At 45.7% G+C, this 20,779-nt stretch overlaps 1 protein-coding gene across 2 annotated transcripts in view; it reads left to right on the top strand.

Moving 5' to 3' along the window:
* The window catches only part of RAB27B (RAB27B, member RAS oncogene family), a 95,609-nt gene extending 78,390 nt beyond the window's left edge, over positions 1 to 17,219 (top strand). For both annotated transcript variants that reach the window (XM_018570270.1, XM_018570269.1), the window contains exons 2-6: positions 9,648 to 9,819; positions 11,705 to 11,790; positions 13,603 to 13,706; positions 15,042 to 15,165; positions 16,401 to 17,219. In XM_018570270.1, coding sequence (XP_018425772.1) covers positions 9,667 to 9,819; positions 11,705 to 11,790; positions 13,603 to 13,706; positions 15,042 to 15,165; positions 16,401 to 16,587 — 654 coding nt within the window. In that variant the 5' untranslated portion in view covers positions 9,648 to 9,666 and the 3' untranslated portion in view covers positions 16,588 to 17,219. The remainder of the gene's footprint in view (positions 1 to 9,647; positions 9,820 to 11,704; positions 11,791 to 13,602; positions 13,707 to 15,041; positions 15,166 to 16,400) is intronic.
* Positions 17,220 to 20,779: the final 3,560 nt, after the last annotated feature.

A 20,779-nucleotide genomic window follows, 5' to 3' on the forward strand; every position in this document is an offset into this window, starting at 1 on the left:
GGTCCTCAGGTGGCATATATGATAGGGACGACCCTGTACCAATGAATGCATTACTGCAATGCAATGGTGTGAATGGGTCCTTTGCATTAAGTGAGGTTGTAAGGAAAATATTTTGCTTTTAATACAAAAATGGCATCACAGTTGGCATTTTGATCAATGATCTCCTGTCTGAGTGATTCCCCTCTACCTGCCCAGTGCTTTTGGTTTTCTTCATTGCATTTTGTGGTTAAACAAGGTCATAACTATACATTCCTTTAAGAATATATAGCTGATAATTCTGGGAACACCCCAGGCTGAGCCTGTAAATCTGCAGAAAAAGACATTACAAGCCCCGCCCATTCATGGCTCTGCACAGTCCTAGAAGCAATCCTGTCTTTGCCCTGTTCTTGCTCTGCACATCATCCATCAGTTTGAGATACATTATTTACAACCCATTGCAGGCTCTGGGATATGTGGAATGCATGGATCTATGTCTTTGCCAGGAGGGAAAGTGAATTATTGGCAAGAGGCTGCAGCCCTCGCTATGAGTTGTCTTACTTAAGAGTTAAATTAAAGCTGAACTCCGGGCAGATGTAAAAGTCAGAGGAATGCAGCTCTGTGTCCATTAAAACATAATTACATGCAGAGAATACAAAAAGTTATACTCACCTGAACCTCGGAGGCGGCAGGCTGCCACAGCACTCCCTCCGGCCTCTCTTTTCCTCCGCTGCATTGATAGTATGTCCCTGTGCCTCCTGACATCCTATACATAGTCTATTGGACATGATGACTCAAGGATCCTTAGACTGCTGCAGTGGAGGGGGGCGAGGCTGGAAGAAGTAGTCTAAGAGCCAGCCGCTCGGAGGATCGGGTCAGTATAACTTTTTTTTTTTTAGTCTCTAGAGGGAAACGAGCAGTTATTCCTTGCAGTGCGGGGGTAGCCCAACTGCAAGGGTTAATGAAAATTTGCTTTAAGTGCAGCAGAGCAGGGCCGGATTTCCCACAAGGCCAACCAAGGCCCGGCCTTGGGGCAGCAAGAAGTAGAGGGGCAGCAGGGGTATGGAATTCCAATCTCACGATGCTCGGGACATGCAGTTCCGGGCGCCGGTCAGGTAGTTATCTTCTACATTTAGTCCTCCTTTGGGCAAGCAGAGCTAAATGTACAGCGGGAAAGCCGCCGCTTGTTTCGTAAAGGTGATCTCGGTGATGTCGCCGAGATCGCTTGTATGCAGCCCTCAGGTCCGCCATTCTCCATGGGGGGGGGGGTGGCAAGTAGGGGGGGCATTGAGGAACCTGGCATTGGGACAGCAGAGAGAGTAATCCCGGCCCTGCCTGCTAGACAGGACTGTGGTGTCCAAAATACAAATCTTCAGGTAGGTAGGAAGCTCCCGTGTATGTATATTTTTCTGCATATTTAGCTATATTCCTGGAGTTGAGTTCAGAAGTGACTGAACACTTCATCAAGTTGTTATAGGGTTCCATAGCACTGGCAGGTCACTGGCTTGCTGCTCTTTAAAAGACAACGGTATTGTTACTATTCATTTACATAGAACATAATTATGGTAGAAGATCAGAATAAGGCAAATGTAATCAAATGAAGCCGTCGTAGAATAAGCTCCTGAGTACACATGGGTGCTCTGGACACCCACAAAAGAAGTGTTGTGTTCCTGTTGTCTTTGACCAATGGCGGTATCGCTAGTCAGGTTCTGCCAGTCTATGGGTTAGCAGAACTTGCTCAGCCAGCTTTCTCAGATACTTGTCAATGTACATTCCACACTTTGCTCACATGTCTGCACTTAATCTTCCTACACACACCCAGAATGTCCATTGAAACTTTCACCTAAAGGCCCTGAACAATAGTGAGCCAAAAATAGTGACTGATTTCCACAGAGTATACAGCTGCCTGCTTACTTAAGAGGTCGTGAGTGTCACCTGCAGTATAGACATTTGTTTAATTTATTCATGTTCATTGTCTACATTGCGGTAACACACAGGTATAGGAGGACTTTGTACATAACATTTCACTCTATCAGTACATTTTATATACTGTACACCAGAAACAGGAATACTCAGTGAAACAGGTCTACAATGTGCTTACTACATAAATGGAACTCCGGGTACATAGTAGGGATGTTAGAGCAGCCTTTCTTAACCACGGTGCCCTGGCACCCTGGTGTGCCTTCTGGCCTCTTCAGGGGTGCCACAAAAGGTTGTGGTAATGGGACTGTGATGTGAAGTGGGGAATGAAGACTGATGTGAAGGCAGCTCCTGATGTAAAAGGGGAACGCTGATGTGAAAGGGGGGACTCGTGGGATTGCAGTGCCTCATGAGATTTGTATAATAAATCCTGTATAATAATAATAATAATAATTTGTAGTTGCACCACAGCTGGAGAGTAGTGTTGCCACCTGTCCAGGTTTTGAATGCTGTGTCCGGGTTTCATGGCAGCAGAGTGGTAACTTTCTTAGTAGCAAGAGATTAAAGAGACATTGTCACCTTGCCCATGCAGAACAAACTGATAGTGTCTCTGAAAAGCCCCCCCAGCCCACTTATACTCACCTTACCCCTATTGCTCCTTCCTCCTCCACAGCCCTAAAATGACTGGTGTTGGCAACCTTGGGGAGCAGTGCCCTGGTCATGTGACAGTGCTTAGGCATATTGATTGGCTTCCAGACCTGGGCACGGCAGCAGCTCGCGGTATACTGAGCTCAGGGTGACGGGAGGACGCTAGTTTGTGTCCTCCCGTTACCCTAAGGAGAACTATGGGGAAAAGCCTTAACCCCATAGTTCTCCTTTAAAGTTCAGCAATTCAGAGATTATAGTGTTACGCTCTGGAAAAAAAAAAGAATTAGTATATGAAGCGCCTTCACTTACACGCAGAAGATGAGTTTAATTGCCTGGTAGTGTGAGATTATCCTTTTGTTGGGAAATGCATCTTCTCTGACACATTGTAATTGATGCCTTAGAAATAAAGCAGTTGGCATTAAGAAGTTCATTTTATGCTACATTGTATTTAAACTTGCCAGAAGAGACTATTTATTTCAGACTCAGTGACCTGAAATCCAAGAATAGTCCTAGGAGTCAACACCTGGTTTGTGTCATATTTCCGAAACGTTTATCAGTGCTGCATCCCGGACGAGCCTCCATGTGCTATATGCATTCACTAAATTCTACGTTCAAGTTCCCATTCATTTAGTCGTTTGTTTCTTTTACTTTGATTTTTTATTTGATCAAACTCCATTCAGAACTACAACTCTGGAGGCTTTGTGCCAATTCATAGGCATTTCCTGCGGGCTCTGCTCCAGTACTTCAATATTGATGAAGCACATTAATTTCAAGGCTATTTCGTCGTTATATTTTAACGGAAACCGTAGTAGGAAAAGAATATGTTTTGCTCAGGCAAGAGTCTGGGTTGCCATGGCTACATATTAGTACGAAATCCTGCTTTTCACTCACTTAGATTTTCCTATTACAGTGAGAACTGTCATGGACACGATTACCCCTATGTGAATGTTGTACGATGAGTAATTTGAAGCTGTCGTCCAGGCATTCAGATTAATACACAATTTAAATTCATTGAACTGTCGTGGCTACTGAAAAATTCTGTGATTATGTTTAACCTGCCTTGTGATCCAAATACTTCTGTCAGGCAGTACAGTTTGTGGTCAGCGAGCTCAGTTTCTCTATTGCAGTTAAAGAAACCAGCGTCCAGCCTAATGATTAAACAATGAAGGACCATAAGGTCTGAGGACTGATGAGGTCATTGCTATGCTCTTCCCTCCTGACAGCTAGCTCTCAGTGTTGGATTGACAACAGTTTTAATGCTACACTTGGGGTATCCATCACAACCTAGCCTGTCTGTGCGGTTTGCAGTTCATTATAAATCAAGATTAATAGGTCTACCTGTCATTCACATTCTTCAGAAAACAAGTGTAATTGTTTTAACTTTTCTGACTTTTTTTTATTTTTATTTTAATTTTTTTAATTTTTTTTTACAAATGTTAAAAACTTAAAAAAAAACTGTTTAAAATGTTTTTTAAGCTAGGGGGCACTAAAGGGTTATTTTTTTTATTAACATGGGCTTTAATACTTAAAGGAGAACTATGGGGTCAGTGTTTTTCCCCATAGTTCTCCTTAGGGTAACGGGAAGACACAAACTAGCGTCCTCCCGTTACCCTAAGCTCAGTATACCGCAAGCTACAGCTCGCGGTATACTGAGACGCCGGAGCGGATCCCGACGTAGATGATGGGATCCCCCCAGCTGCGTGAGTGACAGCTGGCTCTGCCTATCTAGAGGCAGAGCCAGCTGTACCCGCCCCCTCCCCCGTCCGTTCCGCCAGTCAGCGCTGGCAGATCGGAGCGGGGAGAGGGGAATCCAGCCCCTCCCCCTGTCACGGCAGAGAGCCGTGACAGAATCGAGAGGCAAGCGAACGCGGTATGTGTTCGCTCACCTCCCGATCTACTGAGCCGACCTGTGACAGTCTCATTGTCACAGGTCGGCTAGAACTATGAGGTGAGTGAAAAGCACCCACCTCATAGTTCTCCTTTTAAAGGGTAATTCACAAAGCTGCTGAAGGATCCAGCCGTAGCTTCGGCTGATCCTTTGGCTTGCTTCGGTTGCGGTATAGCACATGAGCACATCATTTTTGGAAATATTTCTATATGGACTATATATAAGTTGGAGTGAATATTTTGTATAATTGTCACTAAGTATATTCACTTAGAGGTTTATAGTAATGAATAGAGATAGTGCAGTGTCTTTTGTTTAATATAATGTGGGAGAAGTTTATATAGCTTCTCTCTATCTCTGCAGCTGTCAATAGGATGTTATTGAGGAGTTTGGGGTAGAGCACTATAGCGCAGATAATCATTTGTTTTAGACTTTATTATTATTCTCGGCTGTCCACAGGCCTTTATATATGTGAGCTGACTGATGCTGGCAGAACACTAAAAATGTACTGATTTTTAAAGCTGCCTGTTTGATTTGGAAAACCCATTAAGAGGCACCTTGCTAGTCTGGAACAGACCTGAGTTTAGTTAGTGGCTCGGATGAGCAGATGTTTTATTTGTTCTATGCTATGGACTTGCTGTACAAAGACCTTCTACAATGAAACGGTGTTTGTTTGCTGCCTTGCTGAATAAAAGTGCAGGACAAACCTAGCTGGAGCATTCATGGATGTTCCTGACCCAAGCATGGTTTATCAATACCAGGGGAGAGAGAGATCGAGAGAGAGATGGATTGAGAAAGAGAGAGTGTGTTCTGGAGGTCTCATAATCACTTGCCTGTTTATTCTCTAAGGTATTTGTAGCATGGGTATTGATTCAGTAAGAGTATATTGGTTTGTGGTTAGATAGGATTGTATATAACAAAGTCTTGGATTACTTACTTGTTTCCCTGTTGGTGAAGTCGCAGTGAGCATAGTAGCGGATCCAGCCCTTACTATATGCCATTTACACTGTGACAGAGTAATAAAACAACTGTCAATGTTCTATCTCGTATGACCATCTAATTGGGGCCTTACAATCCCCCCGAGGACCCAACCACCACTCTTCATGTCTGTGTATTTAATTGTGGTGGCCAGGCAGATCATTTTGTCTTGCACTATAATGAGTGGACAGCTTACGTGTGTATTTATCAAAGCCTGATGTCTGAAATTGGGAGAAAGATGAACTATAGCCTGTAGAATCCAGCCAGTAGTTTGCTTCTATTATCTAGACTAGAGTGCTATGAATAGACATCTGCCATTGTATTGGTTGTGAGTAAAGAATTGGGCACCCCAGTCAAAGAACATGTTTTGCTGATCTTAAACAGTAGCATAGCTTAGGCATTAAACAAATGTAGAGGGTCAGTCTACCAATACGTTATTTATGTGGAGTCTGGTGGGCCGAGTCAGTCCACCAATACGTTATTTATGTGGAGTCTGGTGGGCTGAGTCAGTCCATCAATATGTTATATATGTGGAGTCTGGTGGGCCGAGTCAGTCCACCTATACGTTATTTATGTGGAGTCTGGTGGGCTGAGTAAGTCCATCAATGCGTTATTTATGTGGAGTCTGGTGGGCCGTGTCAGTCCATCAATACGTTATTTATGTGGAGTCTGGTGGGCCGAGTCAGTCCACCAATATCTTATTTATGTGGAGTCTGGTGGGCCGTGTCAGTCCATCAATACGTTATTTATGTGTAGTCTGGTGGGCTGAGTAAGTCCATCAATACGTTATTCATGTGGAGTCTGGTGGGCTGAGTAAGTCCACCAATACGTTATTTATGTGTAGTCTGGTGGGCTCAGTAAGTCCGCCAATACGTTATTTATGTGTAGTCTGGTGGGCTGAGTCAGTCCGCCAATACGTTATTTATGTGAAGTCTGGTGGGCGGAGTCGCCTTCTAGCTTCCTATGTCCCGGCTGGCTACTTCAACATTGAGCTACACCTTCCATAGTTCCTAACACATGTCCTGTGGGTTTGGGTGCTCCTAATCAGCTTTGTGTGTTCCAGCATCTCTTGTTACATTCTCCATTATATAAAATAATGATATAAAATAAATGAGGGAGGGTAAGAGCCCCTCATAAAGGTCACAACAGGGGTGGAGACCTGGAAACTTTTCGGTGGAATGCTCTTTTAAAAATGACATAACTCTGCACACTATAGATCACTTGCTGTTTCTAATGATTTAATTTTCAGTCAGTAATAATTTATTGGTAGATGTCAAACATGCAGCTCATGCAAAACCAGACGAGGAATATTTCAAAACGTTTTTCACTGCAATGCAACGATGGTACCACAATGCTGGTAGCATTGGGGTGCCATTGAAATGTGCGTTAGCATGCTCTAAATATGTGGTAGCCATAAAACATTTAACAACGGTAAACACAGTTGGTGTCGGTGGGAGGAAGAATGACCCTGTGTTGGTATCAGTGGGTGGAAGAATGGCCTAAATTTAGTGTCAGTGGGAGGAACAATGGCTTAATGTTGGTGTCGGTGGAAGGAAGAATGGCCCTGTATTTGTGTCAGTGGGAGGACGAATGGCCCTGTGCTGGTGTCAGTGGGAGGAAGCATGACCCTGTGTTGGTGTCACAGGGTCAGTGGGCCATTCTTGCTCCCACTGACACCAACACAGGCTTAATGTTGGTGTCAGTGGGAGAAAGAGTATGCCTCATCGTTGGTATCAGTGGAAGGGATTGCCCATCTTTGATGGCAATGGAGAAAAAAATGCTATTGCTCCAGGATTGGTGTTCAATGGTTACATGAGGAGGTACTCAATGTCCTGTTCCAATGGAATATGTTGTAGATGATCTTGACACAGGAACTATGAAGGCCATCTCCCAGGATTCAGAACCAGGTCTGCAGAGCTGGCAGAGAGCTCTGAGTGTTGGCACCTCCTGCTACTCTGCAGGCCAGATCCAGAATCCAGGATAATTGACAACTATCAGGGTTATTCACAAAAGGGAGAAGGTGAGGAGAAGTGAACAATATAATACAACATCGCTGAACTGGAAAGTGAGCTGAATTGGAGAATTTTTCCAAATCAGCTACTTTGGCCTAGATTATTCACTTCTCCTGTCTTCTCCAAACTCTTCACCCTTTTGTGAATAACCCTGTATGTGTTCAGTATGCATGCTGGTTCAACACTGATACATTAGAAGACAACAAGGAATCTGCATCATTATTTTTAAGTAATTGTTATAGTAATAGCTCAGAATCTGTATTCACAAAAAAATCTCCTTAGTTTCCACTTAATAAAGACTTGGTATCATTACATGTCCGTGTTTTGACTGGAATTTCACCCCCAAGTCACACTTTGCTGTTCCTGCTCCAGGCTATCTTCTAATAATCATGTGACGAGGCTATCCGTGTAGAGGTCATATGTATGGATTACCAGCTGTTCTCCTATCTGATGTCTCTATTTATGATGTCACTTCCTGTGACGGAGGCGACGTGTCTGAACCTGATGCTAGACACCAGTTGCTCTTGGCTGTTCTCGGTCTTTACCTGAGAATTATCAAACAGATGTTCTCATTCCCTTACACCACTTTTTCAAAGTCTTAACAATGTACCAAAATTAAAATGGTTTCATCTCATGGTGACTTTGTTGCCTATAGTAACCATATTTCACCTAGTATTCTTCCAAGGATCTATACACTCTGCTATGAGCAACACAGCCCTTGTTTCAAACAAAAGTCACACACAAGGATAAAATGATAACCACATACCCCTGGTTATAACTGGGGCTGCCAAGATGGGTCTATTGGTATGCACGGTTGTCCAGTCATATCAACCAATTTAATATCGACATGTTAAACCCCATTTCTCAGTTTTCAGTTCTGTGAAAGTTTGACTGACTATTACTCTGTCACACAACACTATAGCTAAATTAATTGTATACCATTTTTGAGACATATTGAGCTTTTTTGTTTTGGTGGAATTTAATTTAAGCTTTTTATTTATTTATTTTTAATACAGAACGTATAAAAAGTAAAAAAAAAAAATGAAAAACTTCCCTTGCTTTGTATTTTAAATCATATCAAATAAAAATGTCAGGACAGTACAAAACCCCCAAATTACCCCATTTTAGAAAGTAGATACTCCAAGGTGATCTGAATTTTATCTCAATTTCTTGAAAATTAAGGTTTATTGAATATAGTTTCTCAGGAGTCTCTCCACAGCCTGCATTGGCTAATAATAGAATAATATAATGGAATAGGTTGCAGCTTCTAAACTGCATGTTATTACAATATAATTTATATATATTTGTGTGTGCGTATTATTGCTAAACTTTTGGTATGTAAATGTATCGGCCTGATATACTGTCTCCAACAGTTTATATCACAGATATATTTCTATGATATTATTGTATTTATGGCCATGATAGTACAGATTGCAGTTTAGGGTTTATGTTAGTTGTTAGGTTCAATTTAAAGGAGAATTATGAGGTGAGTGATTTTTACTCAGCCTCATAATCTGAGACTGTCACAGGTCGGCTCAGTAAATCGAGCTGTAGCTCGCGGTATACTGAGCTTTGGGTGACGGGAGGACGCTAGTTTGTGTCCTTCCGTTACCCTTAGGAGAACTATGGGGAAAAGCCCTGACCCCATAGTTCTCTTTTAAGAGTAGACACATATATACCTAATGGGTACAGGATAAAGGTATAGCCACCCAAAGCAAAAAAATCAAGGGTAACTGTGTAACTAGTAACAGAAATGTATCTTATTTGTGTATCACTAGGCTGTAGATCCTCAAATCATCTCTGAATTGGTGCTGACACTGTCCTTCCTTCTGGAAGGGGGCTACTTTTGTTCCCCATGGTCCCTGTGTGTGTTGTAAAGTAGTCACCGCTCCAAGCTCGCTCCTGTGATGGACTACAATCTCGCGCTTAGTTTTGTCATTTGTATTGAGACTGTAGTCCATCACGGGAGCGAGAAGCTCGCAGTGTGCAGTGAAATCAGAGGAAGCAATTTAATTCCAGTAGAGGAGCCGGTACAACTGTGCAAGACTGAAGGGAAGGCCGGGGGTCAGCTTTAATAGTCCCCCAGATTGCTCTCTAACCATCCTCATTGATAGTTCCTTCCTCCTTGACATATCTCTGCTGCAGCACGTTGTAATCTTTGAAGAAAAGCCTGGGGGTTGCTGTGGGCCGTGTACATTAATAAGTCCCTCTCTGGTGTTGTGTCACAGGTTCACCGCAGTAGACATTATGACGGATGGTGACTATGATTATCTGATTAAGCTCCTGGCACTTGGAGATTCTGGTGTTGGAAAGACGACGTTTCTCTACAGATACACAGATAACAAGTTCAATCCTAAATTTATCACAACGGTCGGGATCGACTTCCGGGAAAAGAGAGTGGTGAGTTACCTTTCATTTCCTTGGAATTGTATCGGTAGATAATGTGAGTTTTAAAAACCAAACTGACAACCAATTGAATTCTTCCAATGGAATGAGGTTGATTAAAACAGTAAATACACTTTGGGTTTTAGTCATACTCCGGGCTGATGCTGTTGCCCTAGATCAGGGGTGGGGAACCTCCGGCTCTCCAGCTGTGGTGAAACTGCAAATCCCATGCCCTAGATGGTGCTGAGGGGGAATATTTATGATCGTCAGTGCCATCTAGAAGTGCTAGTGCCATGGGAACACTTTTATAGATAAAACCCTCTATTACTTTCTAATAGTGGAATGAGGTTAATTAGAAGTGTAAATACTAGGGATGCACCGAAATTTCGGCTAAAAATGATACTATGGGCAAAATGCTGATAGTACCAAAACGGCTAAAAGTGCGGTGCTTCCCTCCTCCTCTCTGGGCACTGGTCTGTGTGGCAGCGGGGATCGGAGGGAACACAGAGCCAATACAGCTGCCATCGCCCAGCGGGAGGAGAGAAGTCGTCAGGAGGCTGAGCTGGGTGGTGCGGGGAGAAGAGAAGCTGTCAGGAGGCTGAGCTGGGTGGTGCGGGGAGGAGACAGCTGTCAGGAGGCTAAGCTGGGTGGTGCGGGGAGGAGAGAGTTGTCAGGAGGCTAAGCTGGGTGGTGCGGGGAGGAGACAGCTTTCAGGAGGCTAAGCGGGGTGGTGTGGGAGGAGAGCTCGGTCTCCTGTGACAGGCAGAGCAGTCAGGATGAAGAGCAAAGCACAAACACTCAGTGATCAGTACTGATTGCTGAGTGTTTGTAGATAACTGAGGGAGCTAACTATGTCCCCAGTTATGAATGAACAGGAAGTGCTATACATCACTTCCTGTTCATTCATGATTGTGGACATTGTAACTGTATCAACACAGTTAATGAATGGATAGGAGCACTCAGTACAGAGGCTTCCTGTTCATTTATAACAGAGGCTGCAGAAAAAGAGATTCAGGACTTCTGTGTCCTAGAACTCTTTTTCCAATTTAAAAGGGAAATATCAGGGATCTGTTTAGACCCCCAATATTTTCCCAGAGCCCCCAACAGTAAAGTCAAAAAACAAATAAAATAAAAATAAAATAATTTAAAAACAATTTAATTTTTTTTTTTAAAAGGTTGCATAACAAAGTCATTTTCGGTTTTGCTCTAAAAATTCCGGTGCATCCCTAGTAAATACACTTTGGGTTTCATTTCCAAACCAGGCTGTTGCTGTTCCCCTCGATGGCGCTAGGTAATATAGACATTTACTATGCTTGGCAGTGCCATCTAGGGGTGTTAGTGCCCTGCAAACCCTTTTGTCTATTCAATTTCCTAAGTCGGCATACCTGATATGGATATTAGCTTACTGTCACCGTCCACGTTCCTGCGCTGTCTGCCTTCCCTGCGGAACTCGTTCCCTTGGATTGACCTTCTGTGTCCTGACCCCGGATCCATCTCTCAGATTCGCTCATCTTCCGCCTGCCCTGATCTTTGGCCTTTTGACATCACCGCACTTGTAGTCTGTTGACACGTCCTCCCTTCCATGTTACTGAATGTCCATACAGAGTTACAGTCAGACATGGATGGCAGGAAGAGTCTGCAGGAGCCAGAGCATTGCACCCGGCATCTACTAAACAAAGGCTTACTGGCTCCGATGCAAAACAATAATGAATGCACGTTTCTCATTTTATGAAGAAGTGTGAAATTAAATGATTATTATCTTTGAAAAGGTGGAATTTCCCTTTAAGTCCTTTTGCAGACCTACATGACTGCTGGGGGAATAACTGTTGTGGAGAAGCAGAAAAGTGTATCATGCTTCCTTTGATATATATTTGATCTCTACTGATATGATATCTTTCAGATTTATAACAATGCCAGTCCAGGCAGCACACACGGGAAAACCTTCAAGGTCCATCTACAGCTCTGGGACACAGCTGGACAAGAAAGGTAAGTTGTAGGACGTGAAGGTATTTTATTTTCAGGTAAAGAGTTCTTTAAATTGGATCTTGCATTTCACCTTAACATGTGTTGCATTACGGTAGCCCATTCGTTTGAATGTGTTGCCTAAAGCACCAAAACGCACCGAAAATAATTTGTTCTAATGCAGTGCGTTAGTGCATGTGTTGTGGTGTGCTGCAACATACATCTGTTGGCAAAGTATGTTGGGGTACCAGCCTCACCAACACGCATAACAAGTGTTGCTGTGCTTTTCGGTAACATGCCTGGTAGAGCAGCACGATGGTGTGAACGGGACCTTCATGTTTTCAGTTTTTGAAGGGTTGGGAGGCTAGATAATAAACATTCATATAAGGCCTGCTTCACACGCAGTAAGTGAGCTACAACATACACCGTCACTGACCTCTGTAGCTGCAGGCACTACAGAGCAATTCATCTTCAAAGTCCACAACAGAAGTACGGGATTCATCAAAGTCATTCCACCAGCAGCCCAATTTCCCCTGCTCCCCTCCCAGCAGTGACTCAGAAGCTCAGATTCCCCTGCTCCCCTCCCAGCAGTGACTCAGAAGCTCAGATTCCCCTGCTCCCCTCCCAGCAGTGACTCAGAAGCTCAGCTTCACCTGCTTTCCTAACAGCAGTGACTCAACAGCTCAGCTTCCCCTGCTCTCCTCCCAGCAGTGACTCAGAAGCTCAGATTCCCCTACTCCCCTCCCAGCAGTGACTCAGCAGCTCAGATTCCCCTGCTCTCCTCCCAGCAGTGACTCAGAAGCTCAGCTTCCCCTGCTTTCCTCCCAGCAGTGACTCAGCAGCTCAGCTTCCCCTACTCCCCTCACAGCAGCGACTCAGCAGCTCAGCTTCCCCTACTCCCCTCCCAGCAGTGACTCAGCAGCTCAGCTTCCCCTACTCCCCTCCCAGCAGTGACTCAGCAGCTCAGCTTCCCCTACTCCCCTCCCAGCAGTGACTCAGACTCAGCAGCTCAGCTCCCCCTCCCCCCCTCCCAGCAGTGACTCAGCAGCTCAGCTTCTCCTACTCCCCTCCCAGCAGCGACTCAGCAGGTCAGCTTCCCTTACTCCCCTCCCAGCAGCAACTCAGCAGTTCAGCTTCCCCTCCCAGCAGTGACTCACCAGCTCAGCTTCCCCTACTCCCCTCCCGGCAGCGACTCAGCAGCTCAGCTTCCCCTACTCCCCTCCCAGCAGTGATTCAGCAGCTCAGCTTCCCCTGCTCCCCTCCCAGCAGTGACTCAGCAGCTCAGCTTCCCCTACTCCCCTCCCAGCAGTGACTCAGCAGCTCAGCTTCCCCTGCTCCCCTCCCAGCAGTGACTCAGCAGCTCAGCTTCCCCTGCTCCCCTCCCAGCAGTGACTCAGCAGCTCAGCTTCTCCTACTCCCCTGAATCTGAATGGTTACGATAAGTTTCCCGGTTTTTGTCTCCTCATTGCCCCTTGTGTTGCCCTATTATATGAACATGCTGATGTATGCAGAGCCATCCCTATAATTAGGCAGTGGCCTCACACGGCATCTCATTGTGTCACATGGTTTGGAGCCAGAGTGTCCCAGGTTGCTAAGAGCTCTTAGCAACCTGTGACGCTCTGGCCGGCGTCCAACCCAGCTCACTGATGTCACTGGCTGGGACACCGGCCAGAGCATCCCGCTCAGCTCCTAGCAACCAGTGACATCAGTGAGCTGGACGGGACGCCAGACAGAGGTACCGTGCACATACGCCACAACCCAGCCCCCCCTCCCCCCCCCTTCAGGGTGTTTCTATGTCAGGTAATTATTAATTGGTCGTTCTTTACCTGTCTGCAGGTTCCGGAGTCTCACCACGGCCTTCTTCAGAGACGCCATGGGGTTCCTATTAATGTTTGACCTCACCAGTCAGCAGAGTTTTCTCAATGTCCGAAACTGGATGAGTAAGTACTAAACCCTATAAATCCTCTGCGCTTATTGTACCTACAGAGGTCTGATGGGAAGGCACAGCAACAGCAACATTTGTAAAGAGAACCTGTATGGACAATAATATGGGAGCTGGAACTAGAAGTGAACCTGTCAGTAAAAATCCCACTACATATGAATGGATTAGGCATTTGTTAGCATACCATTTTTTTCCCATCTTATCAGGACTGATCCCTTGCAGTCCCTTTGCAGCCACTTCCTGTTTCCAGCCACTTATTGTACTGCAGCAATGACTGCATGGCATTTGTCAGGATGGGGGGTTCCTGATGATGACAACAGTTGGCCGTGTCGGGGTAATGTGTGTCGAAACAGCCACATGTAGCCCCCATTGGAAGTCCATGTGACAGGGCAGGTGCACACATGGGAGGCAGGGACAAATCCTTGTCACGGTAGGAAGTGCCTATAAAGGACCTTTATGGCAGGATCACCAGGTATCTTCATCAGTAAAAGTTCCACTACACATGAATGAATTGAGCATTCGTTTCCCTACAATTTTTTTCCATCCTATTGGTGTTGATCTCCAGCAGTCTCTCTGCAGCCACTTCCTGTCTACATGCACTCCAGTGACAACTGCATGGCATGCTTTACTGGCTACAATGCAGAAAAAAATAATACATTATTATACAGGATTTATATAGCGCCAACAGTTAGCGCAGCGCTGTACAATATAAGGAAGACATTACAATCGCAATACAATTCAAGACGAGATGGTAAGGAGGGCCCTGTCCCTGAGGGCTTACAATGTAAAAGGGAGGGACCGGTGATACATGAGGAGGTGCACATTGTTCCTTTTATGAAGACGTGGGCATTTTTTTTTTTTAAAGGGTGGAATTTCCCTTTAAATCCTTGTGTTGACGAAGTTGACCTGTTATAGGATGACAGCACTCTGTCCCGGTATCTGATTGTGTTCTGGTGTTGTCACCCTGTCATATGGGCTTCTGATGGAGACTGTAATTGGCCATTTCAGCATACATTACACAGGAATGTTCCACTGTTATCACTAGAGATGAGCTTGGGCTTAGTGAGAGCCCAGTCCGACCAAGTTCCTGAATCCTGCCTGCGGGAAATCCGGCCCTGCATGCCAGTCATCACTGGGGTGCATGTAGGCAGGAAGTGGCTTCAAAGAGACTTCAGGAGATCAGCAGCACTGACACAGGATGAAAAAGGTGAAAATAGGTTATTAAAGAGAAACCCGACAGTTGTTTACAATAAAAACATCATTCAGTCAGCGCTTACATCTACCTAATATCCAGTTGTCACGCACATTCTGATCCTTCTCCCCTTTTTTTCAGGTCAGCTCCAAGCGAATGCTTACTGTGAGAATCCAGATATTGTTTTAATTGGTAACAAAGCCGACCTGTCAGATCAACGGGAGGTCAACGAGCGGCAAGCAAAAGAGCTTGCTGATAAATACGGGTGAGTCATGTCAATAAACCAATTTTAGTGGGCTAGTCCATTCTTGGGGGGGAGGGGGGGGGGGGGTAACTGATAGGTAGAAGAAACCCGTGACCTATTCAGTCCACCAGGTCCCACCCATAGGGGAAATATTAGTTCTGGTCAGAGTGACTCTCTTTAAAATGGTCAGAAGGAATGCCATGTAATTGTGACCTCTGTGCCAGGAAGCGGGAACATCAAGTTGTGTGCTCATACACAGCACCCCGTACGATGCTGGTACAAATTCTCCAATACCAAAAACTGATACCGCCGCTTTAAATATTCAAATTAAAGTGGCTGCCTTAGGTCCCATGCTTCCTGGGGACCTTGCGGCAGCCTTCTTGGGAACTACTCGGCTCCTGTTTACAGTGCTTCCACGACCTGCACATTTCCCCCTCCTGAGACCCTTCACACATCTCCCCCTCCTAGGACCCTCCGCACATCTCACCCTCCTAAGACCCTCTGCCTGGAGACATCAGGCCGGCACCCCAGAGCAGAGTGGCAGCAGAGTATGTAGCAAAACATATACTATTTTTATGCATTGCTGTATAATGTATTGCTGGGATTTGTACTTCTCTATAGCTGATGTTATTTTTCTGCATTGCTGTATAATATATTGCTGGGATTTGTAGTCCTCTATAACTGAATGTCCTGAGTTGTGCACATTAAGGAGCTCAGTAACAGCAGTGTTGTCATATAGATACCAGAACAGCAACCGTCTGTTTCAGGTTGCGTGCGTTCTCCCCAGGGCTGTGTGTGGGTTTCACCAGGGCTGTGCGGTCTCGCCATGGCTGCATGCGGGTCTCACCAGGGCTGTGCGGTCTCGCCATGGCTGCATGCGGGTCTCACCAGGGCTGTGCGGTCTCGCCATGGCTGCATGCGGGTCTCACCAGGGCTATGCAGTCTCGCCATGGTTGCATGCGGGTGGGTGCAGTCTCACCAGGGCTGCGTGCGGGTCCCACCAGAGCTGCGTGCGGGTCTCACCAGGGATGCGCGCGGGTCTCACCAGGGATGCATGCGGGTCTCACCAGGGCTATGTGGTCTCCCCAGGGCTGTGTATGATCTCACCAGGACTGCATTTGGGTTTCACCAGGGCTGTGTACGGTCTCACCAGGGCAGTGTGTGATCTCACCAGGGCTACTTTATAAGCCCGATCAGTTCTCATGAATTGTTAATAATTGCTATAATAATAATATGTTGTTGTTTCTCCATAACAGCATTCCGTACTTTGAAACAAGTGCAGCGACCGGACAGAACGTGGAGAAGTCGGTGGAGACCCTGCTGGACTTGATTATGAAAAGAATGGAGCAATGCGTGGACAAGACCCAAGTCCCAGACGCGGTGAACGGAGGAAACTCGGGGAAATTAGACGACACAAAAGCAGAGAAGAAGTGTGCCTGTTAAATATATTCCTAGAAAATTATCTGTACAGACTGATGATCTGATCCAACTCTGGTGGAATGGCTGACACACCACCACAGTGCCCCCTTGTGGCCAGTCTCTACTCTGCAGCCATTCGTAGCTTCATATTGTGCTCCTCCGGGAGCCCTCTTCCCCCATCGTTATGGTAGACGCCAACATCTCTTGTGAAGAAAGTGTTAATCTTATATATTTATATGCAGCATAAATGAGAGACAAAAAAATATACGTTTCTTACAGAAATAAGTGGTGACTGTGGTATAAAAAGGGGATTTTTTTTGTTTGTTTTTGGTTCAGAATCATCTGTCATAGATTTTAGGCCGGATCGGGTACGCGAGTAACTAAAAATTGCATTGTAAGCACGCCGACAAATTGTGCGACACGGGCTTTTCGACCTTGTACTGTTTACATTTCTTTCCATTTCAGGACCCTCCCGTTCTTTATATCTGGACGACGCGGCATTTATGTGTCTCCTATATGTTTGTGAATGAATCTGAAGTATTTTAGTAATGTGTTTTCGCTTGGTGCCTAATGTTTTTTGCTATTATGACCATTTTTCGTGTTGGGGTCAGGGATGTAGAAAAGGACGAGTTTTAAATGTTGGCCAGAACGGTTCTGTATTGAGATGAATGACGAGGTGAAATATATATTAGTTGCATTAAAACGGCTCCGAAGCTTGAGCTCTTGGTGCCTGTAAACAAGTGGTTGTCAACTTACAACGAATGGGGGGCTTCAAATGTGGCCCCTGAAGTCCCCTAAGGGTGGCCTAAAATATTTATTATATGTAATGCTACAGAAGACTGTCATAGACTGGAAATGGTCAGAGACTGTTCTCAGTGGCATCACTGGGGGGGGGTGTAGCTGAATTAACACGTTAAAGCTAATATGACTTTTATTGATTGGGTTTAGATCAAAGTCAAGTCACGTGCATAGACTGGTGTACTTTATATGCCGGGTCAGTGGCGTCACAAGGGGGGTGACCCAGGTCACACCATTGGAGGGGTGACACCAAAATGACTGATTACCATGCACTTGGTAATGGACCGAGAGCACGACAGCTGCAGGATAGAGAGGGGCGGACCCACCGGCATACCTTATCCCGCCGGGTGAACATCCCCTCCTCTCTCTGTTGGCGTCCATCACCAAGATGGCCGTCGGCAGGTATCAAAAAGATGACCGCGCATGCGCGATGACGTCACGCAGTATCCGCCCGGGGTTGCACCTGGCCTTGGGACGCCCCTGGGCCGGGTAATTATTATTCCAATACTGGTTACAAAAATGTTTATTGAAAGAAAAGGGAGAATCTGATTGGGTGTTACTGAGCAACCCAGTAATCCTTTGTTCTTTCACCAATGTCTTGTCTTCCTCTGGAGACATATTTGAGGTCCCCTTTACTTTCCAGTAAGCACCATGATAGTGCCAAGTAAAGGTCCCTGTGATATGAAATCTCTTGTTCTGTTGCGGATTATACTTTAGAAATGTCTTATCCTGATTTCTTTTCCACTCGGTTGTCATTTCGCTCTCTGCAATGGTTTTGTTTTGATTGAAAGCTTTAATGCCGATGTATCCAGCGCCGGATTTACTCTCTCTGCTTCACCAAGGCCAGGTTCCTTAATGCACCCCTTGAAGCAGGGCTACATGTAGAAAACAACTACCCGCCTGGCGCCCGGAACTGCATGTCCTGGGTGTTGGGAGATAGGAATTCCACACCCCTGCTGCCCCTCTACTCCTTGCTGTCCCAAGGTCGGGCCTTGGTTGGCCTTGTGGGAAATCCGGCCCTGGATATATCTATCTATATATCTCACCTATAAAGGTCTTGTAGAGAGATGCAAAGTGTGACGATAGGCCCTCAGAAATAAACAGGGTGCTAATATTGTAAAGCTTCTATTTTTGTGACAATATATATAAATATATGGTGTACGTGTCTAATCTCCTCCATGTGTGTCTGACTCAGAATAGGTGACCATTTCTGGCCGTTAAAGAGAAACAGACTGGACCAGACTTATGCAAGAATCATAATACTCAGTCTGAAAGTGAATCCAACCTCTGATATATTTTTCGCTCCATAAGACGTACTTTTTTCCCCCAAAAGGCGGGGGAAATGTGCCTGCGTCTTATGAAGCGAATACCTATCGCCCGACGCCGGGGACATGCAGTTTTGGGCGCCGTGGGTGAGTAGTTTTTTTGTACACTCAGCCCTGCTCCTGAAAAGCAGAGCTGAATGTACAGTGGTAGCCGCTGCTCGTTTAATACAAGGGATCTAATTAGACTACTTGTATTAAAAGAGCTGCGGCGGCGATCGTGTCCGCCCCTCCCACCGTGGTTTTCGGGGTCCCTCACTCCTCTGGGGGACCGTAACCACGGCATAGAAGCTCACCATAGAGCCCCTTGAGCAGTCTTCGTCTGCTCTGTGTGATTACTGAGACAGTGGCGCTGTAATCACAGCGCCACCTGTCTCAGCGGTCACTAACTGCAGCTTCTGTCACAGAATCCCTGCGTCCTATGGTCCGGAGCGCCTTATAGAGCGCAATATACGGTACATACATGACAAATAACATGTAACACTTCCAGGAATGTATTACCCCTCATTGAGGTCACAGTACTGACTTCATCTGCTTTTCTCTCCAGAAGGACTCACCATCTTTGTTCAGGTATCATCCAGGGTCACCATCTACTTCCTAGACTAATATATCGGCACAGGGATTATACAATCATGGAAATCCTGGTCCCTGTGCAGTTCTTGGCTGTGGACACGTTCATCAGCTCCTGCTGCAGTGGTGTGCAGGAATTTGAGTGGCCTGCACAGACCTCAAGCCTACTGATTATCTTTGTAATGAACTGGAATGTTGATTGCTAGCCAGGTCTTCTAATCCAACGTCAGTACCTGAGCACACAAATTCTGTTTTGGCTGAATGGGCACAAATTCCCACTGACGCCCTCCAAAATCTTGTGGAAAGCCTTCTCAGAAGAGTGGAGGCTGTTATAGCTGGCAAGGGAAGGAGTGTGTCAACTCCATGTTGTTACTCATACTTCTGGAATGGGTTGCCCAACAAGCTTATATAGGTGTGATGGTCAGGTGTCTTCTCAGTGAGACAGGTCTTCTCATCCAACATCAGTACCTGACCTCACGAATGCTCTTTTGGTTGAATGGGCACAAATTCCTACAGACACCCTCTAAAATCTTGTGCTAAGCCTTCCCAGAAGAGTGGAGGCTGGCCACAGGGCGATATAGGTAACTCCAGATGAAGAGGAATGTCTAACAAGCTCACATAGGTGTGATTGTTAGGTGTCCACAAATGTTTGGCTGTATAGTGTATAATAATTTACTGAAGGTGGAACTAAACCCACAGTTCTAATCAGGGCAAGCCTCTGGTGATTACTGTCACAGGTAACACTGTGCTTATGTCTGTCCTCAAATTAACTCTCCCGCCCTCAAACAGCGGGTGTCATAGCTCATCACGTGCCACACTACAGTTTTAAATAGAGGTCAAGATGGCACCGTCTTCAGCTGTAAAGGATAGGAGGGTTTGGTTCCGCTTAAAGAATAAGTGCACTTTTAGACAAAGTGCACTTATTCTTTTTGCCCCCCTCCCCTGACCTAAACAATCCCACTCTCCCCCTTCACAGATCTGTACTTACCTGAGGGTAGCAGAAGAAACAAAAATGGGAGGGGAAGTGTCCCAGCCAAGCAAAAACCTATGACAGGGTGGACGTCCACTTACTTGGCTTGGCTGTGGCGCTTCCCCTCCCAGTTTGGCTTCTTCTGCTACACTAGCCGGACACCCCGGACCACACTAACAGGAAGCAGCACGCCAATCAATACTTATTTCCCCCACGCTGCTCACCGCCCTTTCCTCCCCCCTCCCCAGAGAGCGCTGTTCTATTGGACTGCTCCTCTAACATTTACTTACCGGAGAGTCACTGCTCAGCTGTTTGTTGACATCCAGCACTACAAGTCTCCCTTTCCCAGCCATGTCCATCTCCCGGCTGGAGAAAGAAGTCTATGGGGCTGTGATGTGCAGGTGCGGCCAGCAGAGGGAGCATTGCAGTGCTTGATGTAAACAACAGAACTGTGCCCACCAGATCTCGGTAATTACAGATCTACAAAGGGGAGCGGAGGATCATTTAGGTTGGGTAGTTGGAGGCAAAAAGAATGGGTGTACTTATCCTCTAAAGC

The sequence above is a fragment of the Nanorana parkeri genome, unplaced genomic scaffold (genome assembly GCF_000935625.1).
Source record: "Nanorana parkeri isolate BGI_ZX_2015 unplaced genomic scaffold, ASM93562v1 scaffold1492, whole genome shotgun sequence".
Lineage (NCBI taxonomy): Eukaryota > Metazoa > Chordata > Amphibia > Anura > Dicroglossidae > Nanorana > Nanorana parkeri.